The sequence below is a fragment of the Pecten maximus genome, chromosome 13 (assembly GCF_902652985.1).
Source record: "Pecten maximus chromosome 13, xPecMax1.1, whole genome shotgun sequence".
NCBI lineage: Eukaryota > Metazoa > Mollusca > Bivalvia > Pectinida > Pectinidae > Pecten > Pecten maximus.
In genome coordinates, this window is record NC_047027.1 from 36,959,092 (window position 1) to 36,986,866 (window position 27,775).

At 35.6% G+C, this 27,775-nt stretch overlaps 1 protein-coding gene and 1 long non-coding RNA gene across 7 annotated transcripts; one reads left to right on the plus strand and one right to left on the minus strand.

The window, feature by feature from the left end:
* Positions 1–9,091: 9,091 nt before the first annotated feature.
* Positions 9,092–23,538, plus strand: LOC117341456 (nucleolar protein 58-like). Of its 6 annotated transcripts, none has more exons than XM_033903304.1 (6): positions 9,092–9,476; positions 10,339–10,460; positions 11,297–11,440; positions 21,052–21,195; positions 22,012–22,155; positions 22,977–23,538. In XM_033903304.1, exons 2-6 carry the CDS (start codon positions 10,354–10,356, stop codon positions 23,152–23,154), a joined length of 717 nt encoding a protein of 238 aa, XP_033759195.1. In that variant the 5' UTR covers positions 9,092–9,476; positions 10,339–10,353; the 3' UTR covers positions 23,155–23,538. The 6 variants fall into 6 exon arrangements, with proteins under 6 accessions (XP_033759195.1, XP_033759194.1, XP_033759193.1 ...); XM_033903303.1 differs by having other exon boundaries at positions 9,094–9,480; positions 10,339–10,502; XM_033903302.1 differs by having other exon boundaries at positions 9,095–9,476; positions 10,339–10,502.
* A 1,566-nt stretch (positions 23,539–25,104) lies between these two features.
* On the minus strand, positions 25,105–27,658 carry LOC117341008. The gene is made up of 2 exons (XR_004535534.1): positions 26,968–27,658; positions 25,105–26,911 (listed from the first exon to the last, which is right to left on the minus strand). It is a non-coding gene; the product is annotated as an uncharacterized LOC117341008 (long non-coding RNA).
* Positions 27,659–27,775: the final 117 nt, after the last annotated feature.

Below are 27,775 nucleotides of genomic sequence, written 5' to 3' on the forward strand. Positions count from 1 at the left end.
ACAGCCGAAAACGTCTAACTATACCTTATGTCTTTGGAAATCATCTGTAAATAATTATTTGAATTAATTACGATCCATTGCATTCGTTTATTAACGTTTGTTCCTTTCTATATGCCGATTTCGATACTTAAAACACTGAAGAGTTCCAATATTGGAGAATGAACATTAACACTTGCTCTATAAATTGTTCTAGAGCACCCGACTACCCTAAATCAATAATTATGAAACAGGTAAGAGCGTGAAGGTAATTGTATGAGAACAACGAAAAGTGCTGTACATTCTTACGAAAATGACAAACATCGTCAAAATTACTTAAAAAGTAGTCAATTAATCGGCACTTCGTCAATTAAGACCAGTTTATAACGCCGTTATGTAACCATACTTAAATAAATAGAAGAATGTACAGCACTTTTTCTCGGTTTCTTAGCACGATGAATAAGTGCATCGTATTTGTTTGTACGACAAAATACGTTGGTCGGGTGCTCTGGCCATATTTACCGACCAAGTGTTAATGTAGTCCTTCGTGCCGGTCACGTGACCACGCGAGAACAGGAGGACCGACGAAAACATCCCGATAAAGACGTTGGACACCTAACATTAAAATCCGATCAAGAAAACAAACAAAACTTACCGGGAAATCATTAAATATTGAATTTATATAAAAACATGACGATTTTTGTTCTTTTTAATTATAAATGCAACATTAACCCACATGCGTAACGACTAAATAAACAGTATCGATATAAAGATGTACACTGAGGACACCCTGATACATGAATACTGTTCTTTCTCAAGTTGTCCTCTTTTGAATTTTCTGATCGTGTGGCTTTGTACATTTATCCGTATCTTCTTGTCTTTGTCTATACGTTTACGGATTCATTGACTCGACGCTAGCTATTCTTGTCTCACTTTCCTTGTTTTATTGTCCCATCTCCAAAGCGTTGTGGCTCTGTCAGGGTTGGGACCCTGACTTGTCTCACTTTCTTTGTGCCTGCCGACCACGCCACATCGAATAGATAGATTATCCATATGAAATACTTTATTTTGTTCTATAAGTAATCAATCAATTCTGCGCTTCTTGGAGGTATTGAATGTGATTTATTATATTGTCTTGTTATTTTGTTTAATTAGTTGTTCGTTATTTATCACACATGTTCGCATAATTGTACCAAACTACTAAGTATTAGCTGTTTACAGCAATCATCGGTGGCTTACTATTTTGTTACTTTATCGACGCTTCATAAACCAATCGTTATTGTTTCAAGATGGAGGGTAAATGTGTTGGAGAAGGCTGTCAAGTATACTTCAAGAAACGTAGTGGCAATAAGAACGGAAGTGCACGCAATGTAAATAGTCCACAATATAAATGGCGCCTAGATACGCTGGTGCAACAAGGATTGATGTCAGCAAAGGAGCAAGCACTTATTTGCCAGAAGTGCTACATGAAGTATCTTCGGAACGAAAATCATCCTGAACCTTAACCCGAGCAGAACCAGGAAATAGAGGAAGAAGACGACTCCCCGTCCCATATCCTGCCGTTGCTGACCCTTCATGATCTTTTGAATGGATCATCTTCACACAAAAAATGCTGTCTCTGTCTTGTTACCTTTGCAATAAATGGAACAAAATCATCAGTCTTACCAAAACGTGCAAGACATCACCTGATCTATTCACACAAACTTTGGTGTCCTACCTCATCCCGCGTCTGCTCCATTCACCTTATTGGTAACGACTTAGATCCGTCTACAGACTTTTTCCTTGATGGTAGAGGTTCCTTGGTACCATCAAAATCGTCCGAAATCATTAATGACCTCCTAGAGGTGTCGCACGTCCTTTCACAGAACCAGTCTGCGTTTGCAATAAGGTTTTCTTCTCTTGATGACTCGGCATGCATGTCCTGGACAGGTTGGTCCAAAGATCAGTTCCTCGAAATCCACTCGCACTGTTCCCCATATCTTTTATCTGGTATATGTACCAATACTACACACGATGCTCTATTACTGTTCTGGGTAAAACTGAAAACCGACATTTCCTGGAGTCAGTGTTCTTCTCTTTTTGGAATTTCCAAGTCAAGTGTCCAAAACTTTCCACTTCATAGTACAGGCATTAGACACATCGATAGTCCCACAATTTCTAGGTCCGCATCATTTGACAAGAGAACAGTTGCTCGGGCACAATACTGTCTTTTCAGAAGCATTTTGTAGAGATAAAGCCACTGCCATATTAGATGGCACCTATATTTATATCCAGAAAAGCTCCAACCACAAGCTCCAGAGAATGTCCTACTGTGGCCAGAAGAAGAGAAACTATCTCAAATTCATGAGCATCGCCTTACCAGATGGCTACATTTTGGACACAGTAGGACCATTCACTGGCAGCGAAAATGATGCTACAATTACAAAAAAAGTCATGGACAAGCTAGTTACTTGGCTACAACCAGATGACAACGTTGTCGTTGACCGAGGTTTTAGAGATGTCCTACCAGTTCTCGAAGTCTCTGGCCTCAATGCTAGCATGCCGTCATACCTGATACCCGGTCAAAGTCAACATTCTGACGTCCAAGCAAATCTTGACAGAACAATCACCAAATCGAGTTGGATTGTGGAATCCTATCATGGTCGTCTGAAACACTGGACGTTCTTCCGAACGCAATTGGTGTCTAACAGCTTATCAATGTCATCGAGGCTTTGCTTCGAACCGTCAGAGCCTGTCTGAATGGAATTAGAGGACCGATCTACCAGATATTTCCAGAGAGAGATGCCAAAGACAGGCTAATGGCTGAACGTATGAAGGACCGTTTGACAACACCGAATGGTTTAGCTCAGAGAGTCAAGACAGATCCGGATCTATCTAGACGGGCAAGGTCCGTGTTTGTCAAGATGGATGCATCTTCCGTACTGTTTCCCTGTCTCGATCTCGATTACTTGAGAACCATTACGTGTGGAACGTATCAGATATCTCTGGCTCCTGGTTACATCGCCGAACATTTAAGTGATGACGGAGACTATGAGGTGTGGCTTTACCAGCACTCCCCAGACCTTCTACGATGTTCAAATACATTCTCGACACAAAAGCCAAACGAAATATAACGTTTGGATACGGTTCACCGTTTCACCCGATGATGAGGCCCCAATAAAGGACTACTACTGCCAGTGTCCAGTTGGAGAGAGAACGACGGGAATGTGTGCGCACATCTCCAGTATCTTGTACTACCTTGGGTATTACAGGGCGCTGGAAAACCCTCGACCATTACAACCACATGTGAAGAAATTCCGACAAAACTTGAAATAGTTTTCCATGCGGCAACGGAGTGCATATGTCGAAAGAATGTTTGGGGCTCGATATGAAAGATCCCCGTTACCATGTGACTAACCAAACTGATAAATATAGGTATTATACAATCGCCCGTAGCTATGAATACTCCCGTAAATGCGAAAACCAACCAAAATCATAAGGAACACGTTTTGTTTGTTGTTCTGTCTATTTGTCAGCCAATGTCTTCAACCACGGGGACTTGTGAAGTAGCCATCTTGGATTTTTTTTTATGAAAAAGTGTTTCTCTCACTTTTTTTCACATCTGTGTACATATTCTCAACTACTCTCGTGTTTTTGTTAATTATCTAAAGAAAGTCGAAAATCGGCAATTCAACCATATGCTAATTCAACCCAAGATTTGAAAATGTTCCACCACTTACATGTTGATGATTTTTCTTCTCATTAATAGCATATTACGTACTGTTCAATAGGATAAAAATTGGTTTGCATCCAACGCCCATAAAAGGGTGTATTCTCTAAAAAAAACACAGTTTTTGTGTCTAAAATGTTATCATCGAAAATGGCATTTTTGAGATTGTTTCTTCCATTAAACAGCCAAATGGCGCGATGGAAACATGATTTTTTTTGTCACAATCATGCCATGAATGTATTCTTTACGGTGACCATCATTTGATTAGATTTTCATTAATATTTTACATAACATGCACATTTTATCAACACTTAGACAGCTTCTGAAAGGTACAACTTTGAGGAGCCATAAAAAAACAAACCAAGTGACCTAAATCTGTATACTTTATAGATTTGTGACCACAACGACATGGGTAATGCACCACCAACAGGAAATTTGAATCAGAGAAGGGGCCATTTTGGAAACAGGCCCTTTCTTGACGGAATGATTGTCGACTGTGCGGATGTCGGACGAAGAGCTATCAACGTGGCTATCAAAATTGCCAAATGTCATAATGGTGGGCTAAAATGCAGTCCACACACCGATGAACAACAAAAAAGGACTATTTTGAACAATTGAGACTTACAAAAATGGATTTAATCACACTATCGCAGGAAACACGATTAATAAATATACATATTATAGCTTTTTAAATGCAGTCTAGCACGAGCAACACTTCCCTGAGGCAGTTCCAAACCTCAGTTCTATATCAGACATCTTCTTTGTTAATTAATGATGTGAGGTAAATTCATAGTAACTCTCAGAAAAAACTACCCGCCAAAGACAGAAGGAATCGTAAGAAAGCGTATTGAATAAATGCAAAGCCAGCCTATATTATGTTTTCATGTAGTCTTTCGAATTTCTCCTTTACAACATGCAGTAAAATAAATGCCTGGTAACCACTCCGATCCAACAAGGTGTATGTTTCCTTTCCTGTATGTGTTTGCATGCCTGCTTCTCATCCTAAATACTATCAGGTAGATATCTTCATTCCTCTATGTGTATGCATGTCTGTTTACCGTCCCCTATCCTACAAGGTATATATTTTGAGAAATGTCCCTCCGGTACTCAATAGTTGTAATTAATAAGGTGGCGTTGTAAATTAACTACTCGTAGGGCATCTTTCTTAGTTGTTTTATACATGACTTAAGGTCCATTGTTGTCGTAACAGTGGCTAAATGTAAACAAGTGTAAACTGGACAAATTACGGTGATATTGGGACAATACGCGTACAATACGGGTAATTTACCCGTGTCTTGATAAAGGGGCAGATTGCCTCGAAAATTCGACAATTTACTTGTCTGTACTGTCGTTATTACTACTTGACATATATCTATTTCTAGTAATACGCATCCAACATTTGTTTGTTAGGATCCAGTACCTATATTGGTTTATACCGTCATTATTACTTACTAGACCCTATATATATATATATATGAATTTCCTGTCGTAGTTGTACCGAGAGAAATATATATAATATATGTACAATTCGTATCCATGTATGTAAATACATTGCGATCCAGGTATTCTATATCACCTTATAGACGACTTCCCCAATGATCATGTCAGGGTATCGGGCCGACCATCACTGCGCCATTGAAACGTTCTTTTTTAAGAACGCCGATGTGGCGCAGCGGTATAGGCTGCGGGTATTTCTGGCTAGGCGATTGGGTGCCGTAGATCGTGAGTTCGAGGCCCGGTCAGGGCACGAGTCAAAAAGTTGTCTTCTTTCGTCATTTGTGTTTCTAAGCTATAAATATATTTCTCTCGGTACAACCACGACTATCATTATACATGATCAAGGAAAATGAATATGCTGAACTACTAACTTTTATTAAATCATATCAATGTAAATGTTTATATACAAATAATCTTTAAGTTTTATATAAAGTACTCCATCTCTTCCAATTATCAACTGGATGTTCAATTCAATTCTTTTATTAACTTAGGCCTTTCGGTTTTTAACAAACATATATACATATACATGATACATTTACACAAAATCCCACGCTCTACAGTGTACATGTTACACAAGAGGCCCAATGGGCCTGTATCGCTCACCTGGCTCTACAGCAACTTTGAAGTTGATTGAGGTCATTTCTACAGATGCTATGTTGATTACCTCTTTATTCAAATATCATAGTAAGCTAGTTTTATTCGTATTAATAAATTTTCTAGTCCTTCATTTAAGCATTCTATTGGCCTAATATCAGGTCTTGCAGGCTCTTGGCTATTGCAAAATTATTGTTAACAGATTAAAGCCGATTTCACCCTTGTGACCTTGAATGTAGGTTAAGGTCATTTATTTGAACAAAATTGGTAGCCATTCACCCCAGCATGCTCAAACCCTAATGTCAAGTCCCTGGGCCTCTTGGTTATTGAGAAGAAGTTGTTTGAAGTTGATAGCCTATTTGACCCATGTGACCTTGAATGAAGGTCAATGTCATTTATTTGAACAAACTTTGTAGCCGTTCAACCCAGCATGCTACAGGCCCAATATCAAGTCCCTGGGCCTCTTGGTTATTGAGAAGAAGTCGTTTGAAGATTATAGCCTATTTGACCCATGAGACCTTGAATGAAGGTCAAGGTCATTTATTTGAACAAACTTTGTAGTCGTTCAACCCAGCATGCTACAGGCCAAATATCAAGTCCCTGGGCCTCTTGGTTATTGAGAAGAAGTCATTTGAAGATTATAGCCTATTTGACCCATGTGACATTAAATGAAGGTCAAGGGCATTTATTTGAACAAACTTTGTATCCGTTCAACCCAGCATGCTACAGGCCCAATATCAAGTCCCTGGGCCTCTTGGTTATTGAGAAGAAGTCGTTTGAAGATTATAGCCTATTTGACCCATGTGACTTTGAATGAAGGTCAAGGTCATTTATTTGAACAAACTTTGTAGCCCTTCACCCCAGCATGCTACAGGCCCAATATCAAGTCCCTGGGCCTCTTGGTTATTGAGAAGAAGTCATTTGAAGATTATAGCCTATTTGACCCACGTGACCTTGAATGAAGGTCAAGGTCAATTATTTGAACAAACTTTGTAGCCCTTCACCCAAGCATGCTACAGGCCCGATATCAAGTCCCTGGGCCTCTTGGTTATTGAGAAGAAGTCGTATGAAGATTATAGCCTATTTGACCCATGTGACCTTGAATGAAGGTCAAAGTCATTTATTTGAACAAACTTTGTAGCCCTTCACCCCAGCATGCTACAGGCCCGATATCCAGTCCAAGGGCCTCTTGGTTATTGAGAAGTCGTTTGAAGATTATAGCCTATTTGACCCATGTGACCTTGAATGAAGGTCAAAGTCATTTATTTGAACAAACTTTGTAGCCCTTCACCCCAGCATGCTACAGGCCCGATATCAAGTCCATGGGCCTCTTGGTTATTGAGAAGAAGTCGTTTGAAGATTATAGCCTATTTGACCCATGTGACCTTGAATGAAGGTCAAGGTCAATTATTTGAACAAACTTTGTAGCCCTTCACCCCAGCATGCTACAGGCCCGATATCAAGTCCCTGGGCCTCTTGGTTATTGAGAAGAAGTCGTTTGAATGAAAAAGTTGACGCCGGACGGCCGGACGGACGCTGTACCACGGCATAAGCTCACTTGCCCTTCGGGCAGGTGAGCTAATAATACTAAAGCGGTACACATTTTCCACCTATAGTAATGATATGAAATTTCATACATATAATCATTACATAATACTTTGAATTGATATGTATTTATATGTACCAAGGTTAATCGAAATTGAACGGTTAATACTTACACCTGTACAGGTATCAAAAAAATGGAACAGGCGGACGAACGGACAGATTGAAGAACATACAAATATCGGACAGAGAGCAGCCCTTTGAAAAATACATTGCAGTAATAATGTAGTTACACAATTCTACGTTTATAGGCTTCTGAAATAAATCTTCCTAACAAATTCAATTCTTTCTGACTTCTTGAGTTTAATAATTCGATAACTTTGAGAACTGATGGCTTGTGCCAAAAATATTTCTTTATATATTTCTTCCTAATATCAGTATAACAATGACAGACAAGTAGAAAATGATATTCATCTTCAACATCTGATGAATTACAATATGGACCTCAAACTGTTCTACCCGGACATCAGTGGAAACCCCTGGTTACGTTTGTTACCGCAGTACTATTTTTAGCAATGACTCCCGAACATTCGGTCTGTGTTCGTACACAAAGCGTCCGAATGCTAATGGAAAATAAATAAATAAATAAATAATGTCCCTTTAAAGGTAAAAAAATATTGTATTGTACTTATATACCGTCGCTACATGAATCAAATTCTAAAATTTCTCAATCCTCATTTGCAGCATAATTGTGTTATAAATCTGAAGAATTTTGAAACGAAATAGTTTTTCTTTAATGCAATTGAATTTTTTTTTTTTGAATTAATGTCTACGTTCGCTGTTTATTAATGAAAGCGCCTGAAATCAGCTGATATTATATTGGCCCATTTATTAGGCCTTGTGATATTACCCCGCGGTATTCGTACCCGGAATCATAACACAATAGTAAACCTATTTATGTATTGTATTGCCACGATTCTATTTTTAGAATCATCACCAAGTAGCACTACAGGTGTGTGTTCGTATGTTCGTACAAAATTGACCAATCAACGAAGCCGCGGTCTCATTGTGAACGAACGAACACGTACGTATACAGGATAGTTTGGTAACATGACTATATAGGCGAGAACTAAAACCAGCGATATGGAACGGTCCACCCTTCTTACGGTTACAAATCAAGTATCTATATATAGACCCTGCCTGCTAATATTTCACACGGAATTCATTGTGATGATAATTATAATGATAACTTAAAAGGTTTAATCATTCGATCTTTTTTTACACTCATCCTTGCAGTGATCACTGAAAATCATTCAGGAAATGTTTATGGGGATGAAATGTTAAAATATAAGTAGTATTTTTTTGCCGATAATTTACCCGAGATTCTTCAGGAGAATAAAAGAATACCGCCTGTGAAGAAACATTAGTTCTTACCAATTTTAGAAATGAAGGAATATGTTACAACGATATAAAACTCTGACAACTGACCAGGGAAAATGGACTAGATGTTCTGGAAAGTTTCTCAAACAGAACAAATGAAGATATATGAGACATTTAGTTTGGTTTATTTTGTTTAACGTCCTATTAACAGCCAGGGTCATTTAAGGACGTGCCAGGTTTTGGAGGTGGAGGAAAGCCACCGGCCAACGGTCAGTACAGCAGTACCTTGCGTAGGTTGCGAACTCGCAACCCAGAGGTGGAGGGCTAGTGATAAAGTGTCAAGACACCTTAACCACTCGGCCACCGCGAGACCACAACTATTGTTAGATACCTACAGGATCACATTAATAAACGTTGAAATATTATATATACATCAATATGCAATAGCACAGATAATAGATATGCTCAAGTACTTCTTTTATTAAGATATACATGTACTAGGTTTTAAACATATATATGGATTTGTCTATAGAATTATGTACGTATAACTTTAACTAATTCAAACAGTACACAGTTACATCTAAATATAGCTGGCGTCGTTACCGCAGCATTATTTTTAGAAATAACTCCCGAACATTCGGTCTCTGTTCGTACACAAAGCGTCCGAATGCTTACTGGAAACTCACACGAATGCGACCAAACACAGAGTATATAAGCTATAGAATTAAAAAGTCAGCCTAGAGCAGACGACACTTCTGAAAGGCAGACAAGACAGACAGTAGGTATTTAGCTTTTTCCTGTATTGGTTGTAAGCGTTTCTTCTGTATATGTTTGCTTGATGTAATGATAAACAGGATTTATGTTATGTGTATGATAAAACATTTTTCATGTCATATGTATGATAAACATATTTTATATTATGCTTATGATATATATTTTTTCTTAAGTAGGTTCTAATAGGTATCGTTTTTGACTTCATTAAAAAATTTATTATTTTTCGATAATCTAGAAATGTACAAAATCAACTTCTTCAAAGTCACTAAATTCGTGAAAATAGCATTAGATGCATCAGTTACCATATAGAAGAAAAATTAGAAATATGTTCCCATTTCACAAAATATTCCAGTAAAGTGTGGTGGTATTTTATAATAAATAGTAGTTATGTTGTGCATTCCAGGATGGTAACAATTGAAGCTTATATTAATTTCGTGAAATTTTGACTGTGAAGGATATTTTTGTACATTTCTGTAGTGGAGTAAGTAAATTTATAATAAGTTTATTTTTCAATGATTTTATTTTGTTTTCACTATAATGTTGTTTCTCTGTGAATATCTTTCCAAAGCAATACCTAGGGAATTTGTAAAACACCACTGTTGGATAAGTTTGCAATATTTCATATAATGACATGATGTTCCAAATACTCATTTAAGATGTCTGTTTCAATACCCCTTAAACTCGCTTAGATTATAAAATAGCAGTTTTAAAGTAAAACCCGAAAACCTATGGTCATGTAACATGCATTTAAAAAAAAAATAATTACTACAATTAAAAAATAAGTACAGTAAGTTACTCGTAGCCATTAACTGTAAATGTGATTAGCTTACATTACCATAACAAAAGTTTATTAACTGATTTTATAGGACGGTTGTGACAACATGGATGGATGCTTGGATTCCGATGAGCCTTCTGATAGTCCTACGACTAGTATGGAGACCTCCAGTGATTCGTCAATGCCCTTGGCGCCATCTAGTGGCAGTATGCAGTCAGTAGATCTTGATGAAGCATGTTCATCCATCATGAACGGGTATGTGGTCACATTATATGATATCATTCAGTGATATAGGGTCAATGATTAATACTGCTTTTCTAATAGCATCTCAATACTGTTGAATGTGATATTGCGCACACCTGCTGTGTATTTGATACATTTGCTTTAATTTCAACATGCTCTTATGAAGGTGTGTGAAATGTTTCAAAGTCAAATCATCAAGGTACACATTGCATTTATTTATATCTAGTATATAGTTTATGTATTACAATTAATAACATTATAAAAATGTTTCCTTTTCACAAAATGGTCCAGTAAGTTGTGGTGGTATCTTATCAAAATAGTAGTTTAACTGTGCATTCCAGGATGATAACACTGCATTTCTCACTGTTATAGCTGAACATACTCGAAAATCCATATAAGGCCCTTCGAAAAACCAATCCTCACCAATATTCAAAATTGTCGAAATATTGCTCTTTTAACTTCTTAAAAGTAAAATAAATTACATAGAATAACATACGCTTTATCTGTTACCACCCCAGAATGCACAACTAAATGACTTTACTGAAGCATTTTCTGAAAGCGGAAAATATTTCTAATTTTGTTAATAGTAATACATAAACTATATGAAATGTAGTAATTGTAATTGTTACCTTCATTTAAATAAACTGATTTAGTGTGATCAACAATAAAACAATATTATATATGTATATGTATATGTTGTAGTTTCATTACAATAAAAAAGAAATACAAATTATAAACTATAAATGGAAAAATCGCGACTTTGGTGACATTTGACCTCGTAACATCCATCGTATATATATTTACAGCTCACAACTGAAGAGGAAACCTGACGAGAGAAAACATTTGTCACGCGATCAAAGCAGGACTTGGCGACAGAGACAAAAGCTGGATCCACCGTTTCAGAAGAAGGAACGCAAAAGATCTAAGGATAGACATCAGAAATCACAAAAGTACGGTTCTAACTTTACTTGTTTTGTTCAGCAGAACGCAATCATGAGTTTTTGAATTATCTAGTGTATACAGGGAAATTTTCAATAGATACTTTCGCGATTGATAGCCATGGTTTGCAAATCACTTAGTAAATTCTTGTCCTGTTTAAGAATTGCCCTGACCATGCGTGAGATATAAAAACATTGCTGTTTTCTATTTTTTTTTTTTTTTTTTTTTCAAAAATGATAAACACTATAGTTACAGCTCTACAGCACCAAACAGTATATCTATTTAAAGAAAAATGTAAACGTATTTACACAATGTAGGTTAATGTTACGCTTGATTCTGTGGGTCGGTTGATTACAATAGTACTATTCCCCCAAGACATTATATGTCGTTTGGTTACCATAGTAACCATTAAAAACCCATTATTAGGCAGATTTTGTCCAGACTACGCCCAGTACACTTTACTAATTTGTAGATGTGCAAGTGTTTTGTTTTGTTTTGGTAAAGTTCATTGTTGCTATGAAATTGATTTCCACTCTTTGGACCGCTAACATCACTGTCAGTCGCTCATGAATCCAAGGAGAACGAAGGGATTGTGTGGTGCAGTTTAAAATTCATGATATGAAGTATACTGTTTCTAAATTCCTCAACGCCATACCTTTATACAAATAAGCTAATATAGCACGATAAACACAAAAACAATATTCTATATACCTGGTATATTGATATGGTTTCATAACAATAAAATCCAAATACATGATATAAAGTATGTATGTCAAAATCGCGACTTTGGTGACATTTGACCTCGTAACATCCATCGTATTATATTTACAGATCAAAACCGAAGGGAAAACCCGACGAGAGAAAAATTCCGTCACGCGAGCGAAGCAGGACTTGGCGACAAAGACAGAATCTGGATCCACCGTTTCAGGAGAAGGAACGAAAAAGATCTAGGGAGAGACGTCAGAAATGTCGCCAATTTGGGATTAACTATGCTTGTTTTGTTCAATAGGACACAATCGCAGTGGGAATTGTGAGATACTTTTGTATCGATAATTTTTTTTCAAATGACCAACTATTTTTTCCTTCTGTTTAAGAGTCACCATAACCATACGTGATATAAGTACATTGTTAATTTCGGGTTTTTTTCTCGAAAATGATAAAAGCTAATGGTACCGTTTCCAAGACATCATATGTCAATTGGTTACCTTAGTAACCAGAAGACTCATAATTAGGCAGATTATGTCCAGATTAACATAATTATATTATATTTTTCCGGATTTTACCGACACTTTGTAGATGTGCATTTAGTTTTTTTGTATATTAATTTATAGCTTTTGTAAACTGTTTTTATACATTTATCAACCCGGTGTTTTTGGAATAAATTCTACTGATATGTATTAGCATGTGTTAGTTTGTTTATAACTTCGTATAAAATTTAGATTTTTAAAAGAAAATAAATTTCATCAATAATAGCTATTTGGTTTTACTACTGCAAGTTTGGAAGAATATATATAGATCATATTAATTTTGATTAAATCATACATTGCTATCATCACCCAAAGTTTATTTTATACTTCAAAAAATAAAATAAAAAATACCTGCATTAAATTTGAGTATGACTTGTCATTCCTGAGTATTGTGATAATGTGTTTTATATGTACTCACATTCTTCCAAATTTTCTCATGAAATACGGACAGAATTAGTTCATATATGTAACATAACCCCACAGTATCAAGGTCTACACCTAAGTGTATGTTGTGGTCATCTTTCTATGCATTAGGTCATAGGTCAAAATTGAACTATTTTGAAAAAAAAAATTCACCTCTTGTGTCTATCTAGAGGTAAGCCCAGGAACCTCAGCATAGATTTAGTTCATATTCACACCATAACAATTCAGCATGGAATTCTAAACCTGACTATGGCAATGGCAGCTATATTGAAAGCATATTTCAATTATTTCAACGAGTGACCTTGACCTTTGGTCAGTTGACTTCTTTAATGTGTACAAATATTGCTACATCATGACTTAGCAAAGTGTTTATCAGTAAAAAGATAAAAAAAAATTGACTTTTGACATAACCTAGACCTTTGATCATGTGGCTTTGATAATTCGTCAGTTAACCCCTTGTTTATTTCTGACTAATCCTGCCATAATGAAATGTTTATCAGTATTACTTTTTAAAAATTTGACCTTCACTTTTGGAGCTATCTGTCAACAAGAGGCCCAATGGGCCTGTATCGCTCACCTGGCTCTACAGCAACTTTGAAGTTGATTGAGGTCATTTCTAAAGATACTATGTTGATTACCTCTTTATTCAAATATCATTGTAAGCTAGTTTTATTCATATTGAAAATTTTCTAGTCCTTCATTCCAGCATTCTATTGGCCTAATATCAGGTCTTGGAGGCTCTTGGCTATCGCAAAATAATTGTTTATAGATTTAAGCTGATTTCACCCCTGTGACCTTTAATGTAGGTCAAGGTCATTTATTTTAACAAAATTGGTAGCCCTTCACGCCAGCATGCTACAGGCCCAATATCAAGTCCCTGGGCCTCTTGGTTATTGAGAAGTCGTTTGAAGATTGTAGCCTATTTGACCGATGTGACCTTGAATGAAGGTCAAGGTCATTTATTTGAACAAACTTTGTAGCCCTTCACCCCAGCATGCTGCAGGCCAAATATCAAGTCCCTGGGCCTCTTGGTTATTGAGAAGAGGTCGTTTGAAGAATATAGCCTATTTGACCCATGTGACCTTGAATGAAGGTCAAGGTCATTTATTTGAACAAACTTTGTAGCCCTTCACCCCAGCATGCTACAGGCCTAATATCAAGTCCCTGGGCCTCTTGGTTATTGAGAAGTCGTTTGAAGGTTATAGCCTATTTGACCCATGTGACCTTGAATGAAGGTCAAGGTCATTTATTTGAACAAACTTTGTAGCCCTTCACCCCAGCATGCTACGGGCCCAATATCAAGTACCTGGGCCTCTTGGTTATTGAGAAGAAGTCGTTTGAAGATTAAAGCCTATTTGACCCATGTGACCTTGAATGAAGGTCAAGGTCATTTATTTGAACAAACTTTGTAGCCCTTCACCCCAGCATGCTACAGGCCAAATATCAAGTCCCTGGGCCTCTTGGTTATTGAGAATGGGTCGTTTGAAGAATATAGCCTATTTGACCCATGTGACCTTGAATGAAGGTCAAGGTAATTTATTTGAACAAACTTTGTAGCACTTCACCCCAGCATGCTACAGGCCCAACATCAAGTCCCTGGGCCTCTTGGTTATTGAGAAGAAGTCGTTTGAAGATTATAGCCTATTTGACCCATGTGACCTTAAATGAAGGTCAAGGTCATTTATTTGAACAAACTTTGTAGCCCTTCACCCCAGCATGCTACGGGCCCAATATCAAGTCCCATCGGCAACTTGGTTATTGAGAAGAAGTCGTTCGAAGATTATAGCCTATTTGACCCATGTGACCTTGAATGAAAGTCAAGGTCATTTATTTGAACAAAATTTGGAGCCCTTCACCCCAGCATGTTACAGGCCCAATATCAAGTCCCTGGGCCTCTTGGTTATAGAGAAGAAGTCGTTTGAAGATTATAGCCTATTTGATCCATGTGACCTTGAATGAAGGTCAAGGTCATTTATTTGAACAAACTTTGTAGCCCTTCATCCCAGCCTGTTAGAGGCCAAATATCAAGTCCCTGGGCCTCTTGGTTATTGAGAAGAAGTCGTTTGAAGATTATAGCCTATTTGACCCATGTGACCTTAAATGAAGGTCAAGGTCATTTATTTGAACAAACTTTGTAGCGCTTCACCCCAGCATGCTACGGGCCCAATATCAAGTCCCTGGGCAACTTGGTTATTGAGAAGAAGTCGTTTGAAGATTATAGCCTATTTGACCCATGTGACCTTAAATGAAGGTCAAGGTCATTTATTTGAACAAACTTTGTAGCCCTTCACCCCAGCATGCTACGGGCCCAATATCAAGTCCCTGGGCAACTTGGTTATTGAGAAGAAGTCGTTCGAAAATTATAGCCTATTTGACCCATGTGACCTTGAATGAAGGTCAAGGTCATTTATTTGAACAAAATTCGGAGCCCTTCACCCCAGCATGCTACAGGCCCAATATCAAGTCCCTGGGCCTCTTGGTTATAGAGAAGAAGTCGTTTGAAGATTATAGCCTATTTGACCCATGTGACCTTAAATGAAGGTCAAGGTCATTTATTTGAACAAACTTTGTAGCCCTTCACCCCAGCATGCTACGGGCCCAATATCAAGTCCCTGGGCAACTTGGTTATTGAGAAGAAGTCGTTCGAAAATTATAGCCTATTTGACCCATGTGACCTTGAATGAAGGTCAAGGTCATTTATTTGAACAAAATTCGGAGCCCTTCACCCCAGCATGCTACAGGCCCAATATCAAGTCCCTGGGCCTCTTGGTTATAGAGAAGAAGTCGTTTGAAGATTATAGCCTATTTGACCCATGTGACCTTGAATGAAGGTCAAGGTCATTTATTTGAACAAACTTTGTAGCCCTTCATCCCAGCATGCAACGGGCCCAATATCAAGTCCCTGTGCAACTTGGTTATTGAGAAGAAGTCGTTCGAAGATTATAGCCTATTTGACCCATGTGACCTTGAATGAAGGTCAAGGTCATTTATTTGAACAAACTTTGGAGCCCTTCACCCCAGCATGTTACAGGCCAAATATCAAGTCACTGGGCCTCTTGGTTATTGAGAAGTCGTTTGAAGATTATAGCCTATTTGACCCATGTGACCTTGAATGAGGGTCAAGGTCATTTATTTGAACAAACTTTGTAGCGCTTCACCCCAGCATGCTACAGGCCCAATATTAAGTCCCTGGGCCTCTTGGTTATAGAGAAGAAGTCGTTTGAAGATTATAGCCTATTTGACCCATGTGACCTTGAATGAAGGTCAAGGTCATTTATTTGAACAAACTTTGTAGCCCTTCACCCCAGCATGCTACAGGCCAAATATCAAGTCCCTGGGCCTCTTGGTTATTGAGAAGAAGTCGTTTGAAGATTATAGCCTATTTGACCCATGTGACCTTGAATGAAGGTCAAGGTCATTTATTTGAACAAACTTTGTAGTCCTTCACCCCAGCATGCTACAGGCCCGATATCAAGTCCCTGGGCCTCTTGGTTATTGAGAAGTCGTATGAAGATTATAGCCTATTTGACCCATGTGACCTTGAATGAAGGTCAAAGTCATTTATTTGAACAAACTTTGTAGCCCTTCACCAGCGCATGCTTCAGGCCAAATATCAAGTCCCTGGGCCTCTTGGTTATTGAGAAGAAGTCGTATGAAGATTATAGCCTATTTGACCCATGTGACCTTGAATGAAGGTCAAAGTCATTTATTTCAACAAACTTTGTAGCCCTTCACCCCAGCATGCTACAGGCCCGATATCAAGTCCATGGGCCTCTTGGTTATTGAGAAGAAGTCGTATGAAGATTATAGCCTATTTGACCCATGTGACCTTGAATGAAGGTCAAGGTCAATTATTTGAACAAACTTTGTAGCCCTTCACCCCAGCATGCTACAGGCCCGATATCAAGTCCATGGGCCTCTTGGTTATTGAGAAGAAGTCGTTTGAATGAAAAAGTTGACGCCGGACGGCCGGACGGACGCTGCACCACGGCATAAGCTCACTTGCCCTTCGGGCAGGTGAGCTAATAATACTAAAGCGGTACACATTTTCCACCTATAGTAATGATATGAAATTTCATACATATAATCATTACATAATACTTTGAATTGTTATGTAGTTATATGTACTAAGGTTAATCGAAATTGAACGGTTAATACTTACACCTGTACAGGTATCAAAAAAATGGAACAGGCGGACGAACGGACAGATTGAAGAACATACAAATATCGGACAGAGAGCAGCCCTTTAAAAAATACATTGCAGTAATAATGTAGTTACACAATTCTACGTTTATAGGCTTCTGAAATAAATCTTCCTACCAAATTCAATTCTTTCTGACTTCTTGAGTTTAATAATTCGATAACTTTGAGAACTGATGGCTTGTGCCAAAAATATTTCTTTATATATTTCTTCCTAATATCAATATAACAATGACAGACAAGTAGAAAATGATATTCATCTTCAACATCTAATGAATTACAATATTGGCCTCAAACTGTTCTACCCGGACATCAGTGGAAACCCCTGGTTACGTTTGTTTGAGTCGTTACCGCATTACTATTTTTAACAATGACTCCCGAACATTCGGTCTGTGTTCGTACACAAAGCGTCCGAATGCTAATGGAAAATAAATAAATAAATAAATAATGTCCCTTTAAAGGTAAAAAAATATTGTATTGTACTTATATACCATCGCTACATGAATCAAATTCTAAAATTTCTCAATCCTCATTTGCAGCATAATTGTGTTATAAATCTGAAGAATTTTGAAACGAAATAGTTTTTCTTTAATGCAATTGAATTTTTTTTTTTTTGAATTAATGTCTACGTTCGCTGTTTATTAATGAAAGCGCCTGAAATCAGCTGATATTATATTGGCCCATTTATTAGGCCTTGTGATATTACCCCGCGGTATTCGTACCCGGAATCATAACACAATAGTAAACCTATTTATGTATTGTATTGCCACGATTCTATTTTTAGAATCATCACCAAGTAGCACTACAGGTGTGTGTTCGTATGTTCGTACAAAATTGACCTCTCAACGAAGCCGCGGTCTCATTGTGAACGAACGAACACGTACGTATACAGGATAGTTTAGTAGCATGAATATATAGGCGAGAACTAAAACCAGCAATATGGAACTGTCCGCCCTTCTTACGTTTACAAATCAACTATCTATATATAGAACCTGCCTGATAATATTTCACACGGAATTCATTGTGATGATAATTATAATGATAACTTAAAAGGTTTAATCATTCTTATTTTACACTCATCCTTGCAGTGATCCATGAAAATCATTCAGGAAAGGTTTATGGGGTTGAAATGTTAAAATATAAGTAGTATTTTTTGTCGATAATTTACCCGAGATTCTCCAGGAGAATAAAAGAATACCGCCTGTGAAGAAACATTAGTTCTTACCAATTTTAGAAATGAAGGAATATATTACAACGATATATAACTCGGACAACTGACCAGGGAAAATGGACTAGATGTTCTGGAAAGTTTCTCAACAGAACAAATGAAGATCTATATGAGACATTTAGTTTGGTTTATTTTGTTTAACGTCCTATTAACAGCCAGGGTCATTTAAGGACGTGCCAGGTTTTGGAGGTGGAGGAAAGCCACTGGCCAACGGTCAGTACAGCAGTACCTTGCGTAGGTTTCAAACTCGCAACCCAGAAGTGGAGGGCTAGTGATAAAGTGTCAAGACACCTTAACCACTCGGCCACCGCGAGACCACAACTATTGTTAGATACCTACAGGATCACATTAATAAACGTTGAAATATTATATATACATCAATATGCAATAGCACAGATAATAGATATGCTCAAGTACTTCTTTTATTAAGATATACATGTACTAGGTTTTAAACATATATATGGATTTGTCTATAGAATTATGTACGTATAACTTTAACTAATTCATACATCTAAATATAGCTGGCGTCGTTACCGCAGCATTATTTTTAGAAAGCACAAAGCACAAAGCGTCCGAATGCTTACTGGAAACTCACACGAATGCGACCAAACACAGAGTATATAAGCTATAGAATTAAAAAGTCAGCCTAGAGCAGACGACACTTCTGAAAGGCAGACAAGACAGACAGTAGGTATTTAGCTTTTTCCTGTATTGGTTGTAAGCGTTTCTTCTGTATATGTTTGCTTGATGTAATGATAAACAGGATTTATGTTATGTGTATGATAAAACATTTTTCATGTCATATGTATGATAAACATATTTTATATTATGCTTATGATATATATTTTTTCTTAAGTAGGTTCTAATAGGTATCGTTTTTGACTTCATTAAAAAATTTATTATTTTTTGATAATCTAGAAATGTACAAAATCAACTTCTTCAAAGTCACTAAATTCGTGAAAATAGCATTAGATGCATCAGTTACCATATAGAAGAAAAATTAGAAATATGTTCCCATTTCACAAAATATTCCAGTAAAGTGTGGTGGTATTTTATAATAAATAGTAGCTATGTTGTGCATTCCAGGATGGTAACAATTGAAGCTTATATTAATTTCGTGAAATTTTGACTGTGAAGGATATTTTTGTACATTTCTGTAGTGGAGTAAGTAAACTTATAATAAGTTTATTTTTCAATGATTTTATTTTGTTTTCACTATAATGTTGTTTCTCTGTGAATATCTTTCCAAAGCAATACCTAGGGAATTTGTAAAACACCACTGTTTTGGATAAGTTTGCAATATTTCATATAATGACATGATGTTCCAAATACTCATTTAAGATGTCTGTTTCAATACCCCTTAAACTCGCTTAGATTATAAAATAGCAGTTTAAAAGTAAAACCCGAAAACCTATGGTCATGTAACATGCATTTAAAAAAAAAAAAATTACTACAATTAAAAAATAAGTACAGTAAGTTACTCGTAACCATTAACTGTAAATGTGATTAGCTTACATTACCATAACAAAAGTTTATTAACTGATTTTATAGGACGGTTGTGACAACATGGATGGATGTTTGGATTCCGATGAGCCTTCTGATAGTCCAACGACTAGTATGGAGACCTCCAGTGATTCGTCAATGCCCTTGGCGCCATCTAGTGGCAGTATGCAGTCAGTAGATCTTGATGAAGCATGTTCATCCGTCATGAACGGGTATGTGGTCACATTATATGATATCATTCAGTGATATAGGGTCAATGATTAATACTGCTTTTCTAATAGCATCTCAATACTGTTGAATGTGATATTGCGCACACCTGCTGTGTATTTGATATATTTGCTTTAATTTCAACATGCTCTTATGAAGGTGTGTAAAATGTTTCAAAGTCAAATCATCAAGGTACACATTGCATTTATTTATATCTAGTATATAGTTTATGTATTACAATTAATAACATTATAAAAATGTTTCCTTTTCACAAAATGGTCCAGTAAGTTGTGGTGGTATCTTATCAAAATAGTAGTTTAACTGTGCATTCCAGGATGATAACACTGCATTTCTCACTGTTATAGCTGAACATACTCGAAAATCCATATAAGGCCCTTTGAAAAACCAATCCCCACCAATATTCAAAATTGTCGAAATATTGCTCTTTTAACTTCTTCAAAGTAAAATAAATTCCATAGAATAACATACGCTTTATCTGTTACCACCCCAGAATGCACAACTAAACGACTTTACTGAAGCATTTTCTGAAAGCGGAAACTATTTCTAATTTTGTTAATAGTAATACATAAACTATATGAAATGTAGTACAGTGTAATTGTAATTGTTACCTTCATTTAAATAAACTGATTTAGCGTGATCAACACTAAAACAATATTATATATACATATATATATATGTATATGTTGTAGTTTCATTACAATAAAAAAGAAATACAAATCATGAACTATAAATGGAAAAAACGCAACTTTGGTGACATTTGACCTCGTAACATCCATCGTATATATATCTACAGGTCACAACTGAAGAAAAAACCTGACGAGAAAAAAATTTCGTCACGCGAGCGAAGCAGGACTTGGCGACAGAGACAAAAGCTGGATCCACCGTTTCAGAAGAAGGAACGAAAAAGATCTAAGGATAGACATCAGAAATCACAAAAGTACGGTTCTAACTTTACTTGTTTTGTTTAGCAGAACGCACATCATGAGTTTTGAATTATCTAGTGTATACAGGGAAATTTTCAAAGATACTTTCACGATTGATAGCCATGGTTTGCAAATCACTTAGTAAATTCTTGTCCTGTTTAAGAATCGCCCTGACCACGCGTGAGATATAAAAACATTGCTGATTTCTATTTTTTTTTTTTTTTTTTTCAAAAATGATAAACACTATAGTTACAGCTCTACAGCACCAAACAGTATATCTATTTAAAGAAAAATGTAAACGTATTTACACAATGTAGGTTAATGTTACGCTTGATTCTGTGGGTCGGTTGATTACAATAGTACTATTCCCCCAAGACATTATATGTCGTTTGGTTACCATAGTAACCATTACAAGACCTATTATTAGGTAGATTTGGTCCAGACTACGCCCAGTAATCTTTACTAGACACTTTGTAGATGTCCATGTGTTTTGTTTTGTTTTGGTAAAGTTCATTGTTGCTATGAAATTGATTTCCACTCTTTGGACCGCTAACATCACTGTCAGTCGCTCATGAATCCAAGGAGAACGAAGGGATTGTGTGGTGCAGTTTAAAATTCATGATATGAAGTATACTGTTTCTAAATTCCTCAACGCCATACCTTTATACAAATGAGCTAATATAGCATGGTAAACACTAAAACAATATTCTATATATATTGATATGGTTTCATAACAATAAAATCCAAATACATATTATAAAGTATGCATGGCAAAATCGCGACTTTGGTGACATTTGACCTCGTAACATCCATCGTATATATATCTACAGGTCACAACTGAAGAAAAAACCTGACGGGAAAAAAATTTCGTCACGCGAGCGAAGCAGGACTTGGCGACAGAGACAAAAGCTGGATCCACCGTTTCAGAAGAAGGAACGAAAAAGATCTAAGGATAGACATCAGAAATCACAAAAGTACGGTTCTAACTTTACTTGTTTTGTTTAGCAGAACGCAATCATGAGTTTTGAATTATCTAGTGTATACAGGGAAATTTTCAATAGATACTTTCGCGATTGATAGCCATGGTTTGCAAATCACTTAGTAAATTCTTGTCCTGTTTAAGAATTGCCCTGACCATGCGTGAGATATAAAAACATTGCTGTTTTCTATTTTTTTTTTTTTTTTTCAAAAATGATAAACACTATAGTTACAGCTCTACAGCACCAAACAGTATATCTATTTAAAGAAAAATGTAAACGTATTTACACAATGTAGGTTAATGTTACGCTTGATTCTGTGGGTCGGTTGATTACAATTGTACTATTTCCCCAAGACATTATATGTCGTTTGGTTACCATAGTAACCATTACAAGACCTATTATTAGGTAGATTTTGTCCAGACTACGCCCAGTAATCTTTACTAGACACTTTGTAGATGTCCATGTGTTTTGTTTTGTTTTGGTAAAGTTCATTGTTGCTATGAAATTGATTGCCACTCTTTGGACCGCTAACATCACTGTCAGTCGTTCATGACAGCATGGAGAACGAAGGGATTGTGTGGTGCAGTTTAAAATTCATGATATGAAGTATACTGTTTCTAAATTCCTCAACGCCATACCTTTATACAAATAAGCTAATATAGCATGATAAACACAAAAACAATATTCTATATACCTGGTATATTGATATGGTTTCATAACAATAAAATCCAAATACATGATATAAAGTATGTATGTCAAAATCGCGACTTTGGTGACATTTGACCTCGTAACATCCATCGTATATATATTTACAGGTCAAAACCGAAGAGAAAACCCGACGAGAGAAAAATTCCGTCATGCGAGCGAAGCAGGACTTGGCGACAAAGACAGAATCTGGATCCACCGTTTCAGGAGAAGGAACGAAAAAGATCTAGGGAGAGACGTCAGAACTGTCGCCAATTTGGGATTAACTATGCTTGTTTTGTTCAGTAGGACACAATCGCAGTGGGAATTGTGAGATACTTTTGTATCGATAATTTTTTTTCAAATGACCAACTCTTTTTTCCTTCTGTTTAAGAGTCACCCTAACCATACGTGATATAAGTACATTGTTAATTTCGGGTTTTTTTCTCGAAAATGATAAAAGCTAATGGTACCGTTTCCAAGACATTATATGTCAATTGGTTACCTTAGTAACCAGAAGACTCATAATTAGGCAGAGTATGTCCAGATTAACATATATATTATATTTTTTACGGATTTTAACGACACTTTGTGATGTGCATTTAGTGTTTTTGTATATTAATTTATAGCTTTTGTAAACTGTTTTTATACAGTTATCAACCCGGTGTTTTTGGAATAAATTCTACTGATATGTTTAAGCCTGTGCTAGTTTGTTTATAACTTCGTATAAAATTTATAACGAAGATTTTTAAATGAAAATAAATTTCATCAATAACAGCTATTTGGTTTTACTACTGCAAGTTTGGAAGAATATATATAGATCGTATTAATTTCGATTAAATCATACATTGCTATCATCACCCAAAGTTTATTTTATACTTCAAAAACAAATAAAAATACCTGCATTAAATTTGAGTATGACTTGTCATTCCTGAGTATTGTGATAATGTGTTTTATATGTACTCACATTCTTCCAAATTTTCTCATGAAATACGGACAGAATTAGTTCATATCTACGCCATAACCCCACACTATCAAGGTCTACACCTAAGTATATGTTGTGGTCATCTTTCTATACATTAGGTCATAGGTCAAAATTTAACTATTTTGAAAAAAAAATTCACCTCTTGTGTCTATCTAGAGGTAAGCCCAGGAATCTCAGCATAGATTTAGTTCATATTCACACCATAACAATTCAGCATGGAAGTCTAAACCTGGCTATGGCAGTGGCAGCTATATTGAAAGGCATATTTCAATTATTTCAACGAGTGACCTTGACCTTTGGTCAGTTGACTTCTTTATTGTGTACAAATATTGCTACATCATGACTTAGCAAAGTGTTTATCAGTAAAAAGATAAAAAAAAATTTGACTTTTGACATAACCTAGACCTTTGATCATGTGGCTTTGATAATTCGTCAGTTAACCCCTTGTTTAATTCTGACTAATCCTGCCATAATAAAATGTTTATCAGTATTAATTTTTAAAAATTTGACCTTGACTTTTGGAGCTATCTGTCAATAAACGCTTATTAGCTGAGAACAAAATTAAATTTCTGGACGGATTGATTGACGGCTAGATAGACACCGGATGAAGAGCTAGTTAAATTGCCCACTCTCTGATGATAGTTTTCTAAAATGCAGTTTTACACAACAGTGAACAAAAAAATGATAAGCATAGCTGTTTAAATGCAGTCTAGAACAATAAAAAACACTTTTCTGTGGTGGCAATGATATCTTGTTATAATCTTCAAATTCCAGAGCCTGGATTTCTTCTATGTACCTTTGGCATATTGTTGGTCCATTAATGAATGAAAAGCGTAAAGAAAAAACATAAAGTTAGCCTATATTGGTTTTTGAAGTAGTCTTTCGAATTTTTTTATCTTGTCAAAAACATGCAGCAAAATAAATGCCTGGTTACCACTCCGATCCAACAAGAAATATGTTTTGAGAAATATCCCTCTGGTAATGTTCATGAAATTGAGAAAACAAATTTCAATTCTCAGAATCCAAGATGGCCACCTGTCGGCCATCTTGTTTTCTGATCAAAAATCTAAATTCAATTTGCACAACAAGGGACCAAGAGGAATCTACACATAAAGTTTGAGAAATATTTCTGTAATATGTCTCAAGAATTAGCGACAAGAATGATTGTTTACAGATGGACGGACGACAGACAGAAGATGGATCAGTAACCATGGACGCAGGGCGATTTGAATAGACCACCATCTGATGATGTTGGGCTAAAAAGGTGTGATGCATTTTCAATTTTTAAAGAGCTTTTATTAGATATTTAAAGATTCACATTTAACATACCACAACATAGAACAGATATGAAAGACTGGTTTATAATGAATGTACTTCTGAAAGACGAATAACATTCCTTCACATACATTTCAACACTTCAGAGTTGTATGAAAGGTCATGACCTTATTGGTTAGCCGCCATAACCCAATTAGTCATCAGCAAGTCCCATTATCAGACTGATCCAGTGGAGTAAACAATCACTTGGCCAACAGCTCTACTTTCGTTTCATTCTTATCTTATAAATAGCCATACCAATTTCCATTAATTACCAGAAGAGCGTGAAAAATTATAATCATTTAAAAGAATGAAGCAAAGCTAGGCTGGTGTGTTATCCGAGGCGGTGAAAACCATTGACGTGACATGGGTGAAACATGATTCCCTTAATATATGGTTGAAAAGTGTTCAGAGAAAACCAGAGATTGCATTTTAACGACAGAGTACTAAAAATAGATATTTATCTTTAAAACCTGGCAAGTTTAGTTCAAATAAATATCAAATAATTGGTCATTACTCTTCAAATTTAAGAAAGAGAAATGGTGTTTTTAATGTCTGGTTGACGATAAAACGCCTCAACTACAATACTTATGACAATGGTATTTAGATAAAATCGGAGAATATGTTCTATTCTGTGTTTAAACATTCTTTTGATGATTTCATTTTTCAAAAATCGACATAATCAATCTTTCTAATTAAATGATAAATGGTTGATCCCTGCGTATCACAATTTAAGCAGGTCATGGTTTGGACAGTAAAAGATTGGCCTGACCAAATCAGGTGAGCCGACAACATATGAATACATATTTGAAAATAGTCTCAAAATATTGAACACATCACACAATTGATAATTTATCAAAAAATAACTATAAGATATTAACAATAAACGGTTTTACAGAAGACTTTGTAAGGATTGTACCAGTCTGGCAAGCTGATGTAATATCATTGTATATTTCATAAATTATAAATGTAATTATATATCTGAAGAAAAAATGAAACAAATGTAAAACATAGCCACAAAAGATACAGAATTATATTTAAGAAAAACAAAAACACAATATGTTATTTTTTAGAATAAGGATTATAAAACATAATATTTTAATTGAGGTGATAAAATGATTATCAATAAATGCTATAATATATATATATATATATATACAAAATGTATTACAATTATGAATGTAAATACAAATGTAACAGTAATTTCTTCAAGAGGATGTTTTGGAGTTTGAGATGGGTTGATGTTGATTTAAAAATATTTCTTTTTAGGTTCAAATCTCAAAATAAATCTTGAAATCAGTGGTAAATTTTGCTACAAATTTTACACACATCAGTTGGAAACCATTTTTGATTGTGATTATTTATTTATTTATTTCGTTTAGATCCATCCATTCCCAGGTCTTTGCACATTTTATGTTCGCAGATTTAAGCCATTTGTGGCTCGAACAGTTTCATTTCCTACAGAAAATATCAATAAAAGAAAAAAAAAAAGTGAACAAATATACCATGTGTAAATGAGTAGGAAATTGTCAACAGAGACATTATACAAAGTCATGTACATTGTATATGCAAACTTAGAGATAAACTTTATTACATATTTATAATACAACTGTAATGTTTTGTGGCATAATATGTACAACCCACCTGGTAGCATTGTCTCTGTTGATTAAATAGCTGTTATTTATCAAAATGATGTATGCATATTATGTGATGTGCGACTTTAAACTTTTAAATTACAGAATTTTCAATTAAAACAAATGTATGTACCTTGTATAATAAATTGTGACATTTTAAAGCAGTGCTATATTAAGTAATGCACATACCTTGTTTAATAAATTGTGACATTTTAAAACAGTGCTATATTAAGTAGAGCTCCATGTACCATATATACACAAGCCTTCACAGTGTAAACTTAGATCATATTTTGAACCAACAGATTCAGTTACCGTATACAGAAATTACTTATGTTTTAGTTACCGTATACAGAAATTACTTATGTTTTAGTTACCAGATATACAAATTACTTATGATTTAATTACCACACACACAAGTTAAACTGTACTTAAGATTTTATAAAAAAAAAAATTTTTTAATAGCTCAGGAATTTATTTAATCTGAGAGTATGCCTGGCCCTAATGATCAAATATCACAAAATCAGCATTAATAGAAAGAAGTAGAAATAATTAAGGAAAAATAATGAAAGAAGTATATTTCATAAAAATACACAGAGAAGATTATCACGGTATTTAAAGAGGATAAATGTACAAGCTCTCTAACATGTATAATTAACGCTGATCTTTTGTGATGTCCAGTTTAAATGAAGACCTCGATTGTAGCACCATGAAACACATTCATTGTATATTCGCACACGTATCTGATATATTTATAAGACATATTTATTCAGGTTTATACACATTTCTGATAAAGGCATGCTTATTCAGGTTACCACACCTATCTGATAAATACATGCTTATTCAGGTTTACACACCTATCTGATAAATATATGCTTATACAGGTTTACATACCTATCTGATAAATACATGCTTATTCTGGTTTACACACCTATCTGATAAATACATGCTTATTCAGGTTTACATACCTATCTGATAAATACATGCTTATTCAGGTTTA

Coding starts and splice junctions, on each gene's coding strand:
- LOC117341456 (XM_033903303.1), top strand. CDS start 10,354: ATGGATGGATGCTTGGATTCCGATGAGCCTTCTGATAGTCCTACGACT. Junction 21,196..22,011: donor AGACATCAGAAATCACAAAA/GTACGGTTCTAA, acceptor ATATATCTACAG/GTCACAACTGAAGAAAAAAC. Junction 22,156..22,976: donor AGACATCAGAAATCACAAAA/GTACGGTTCTAA, acceptor ATATATTTACAG/GTCAAAACCGAAGAGAAAAC.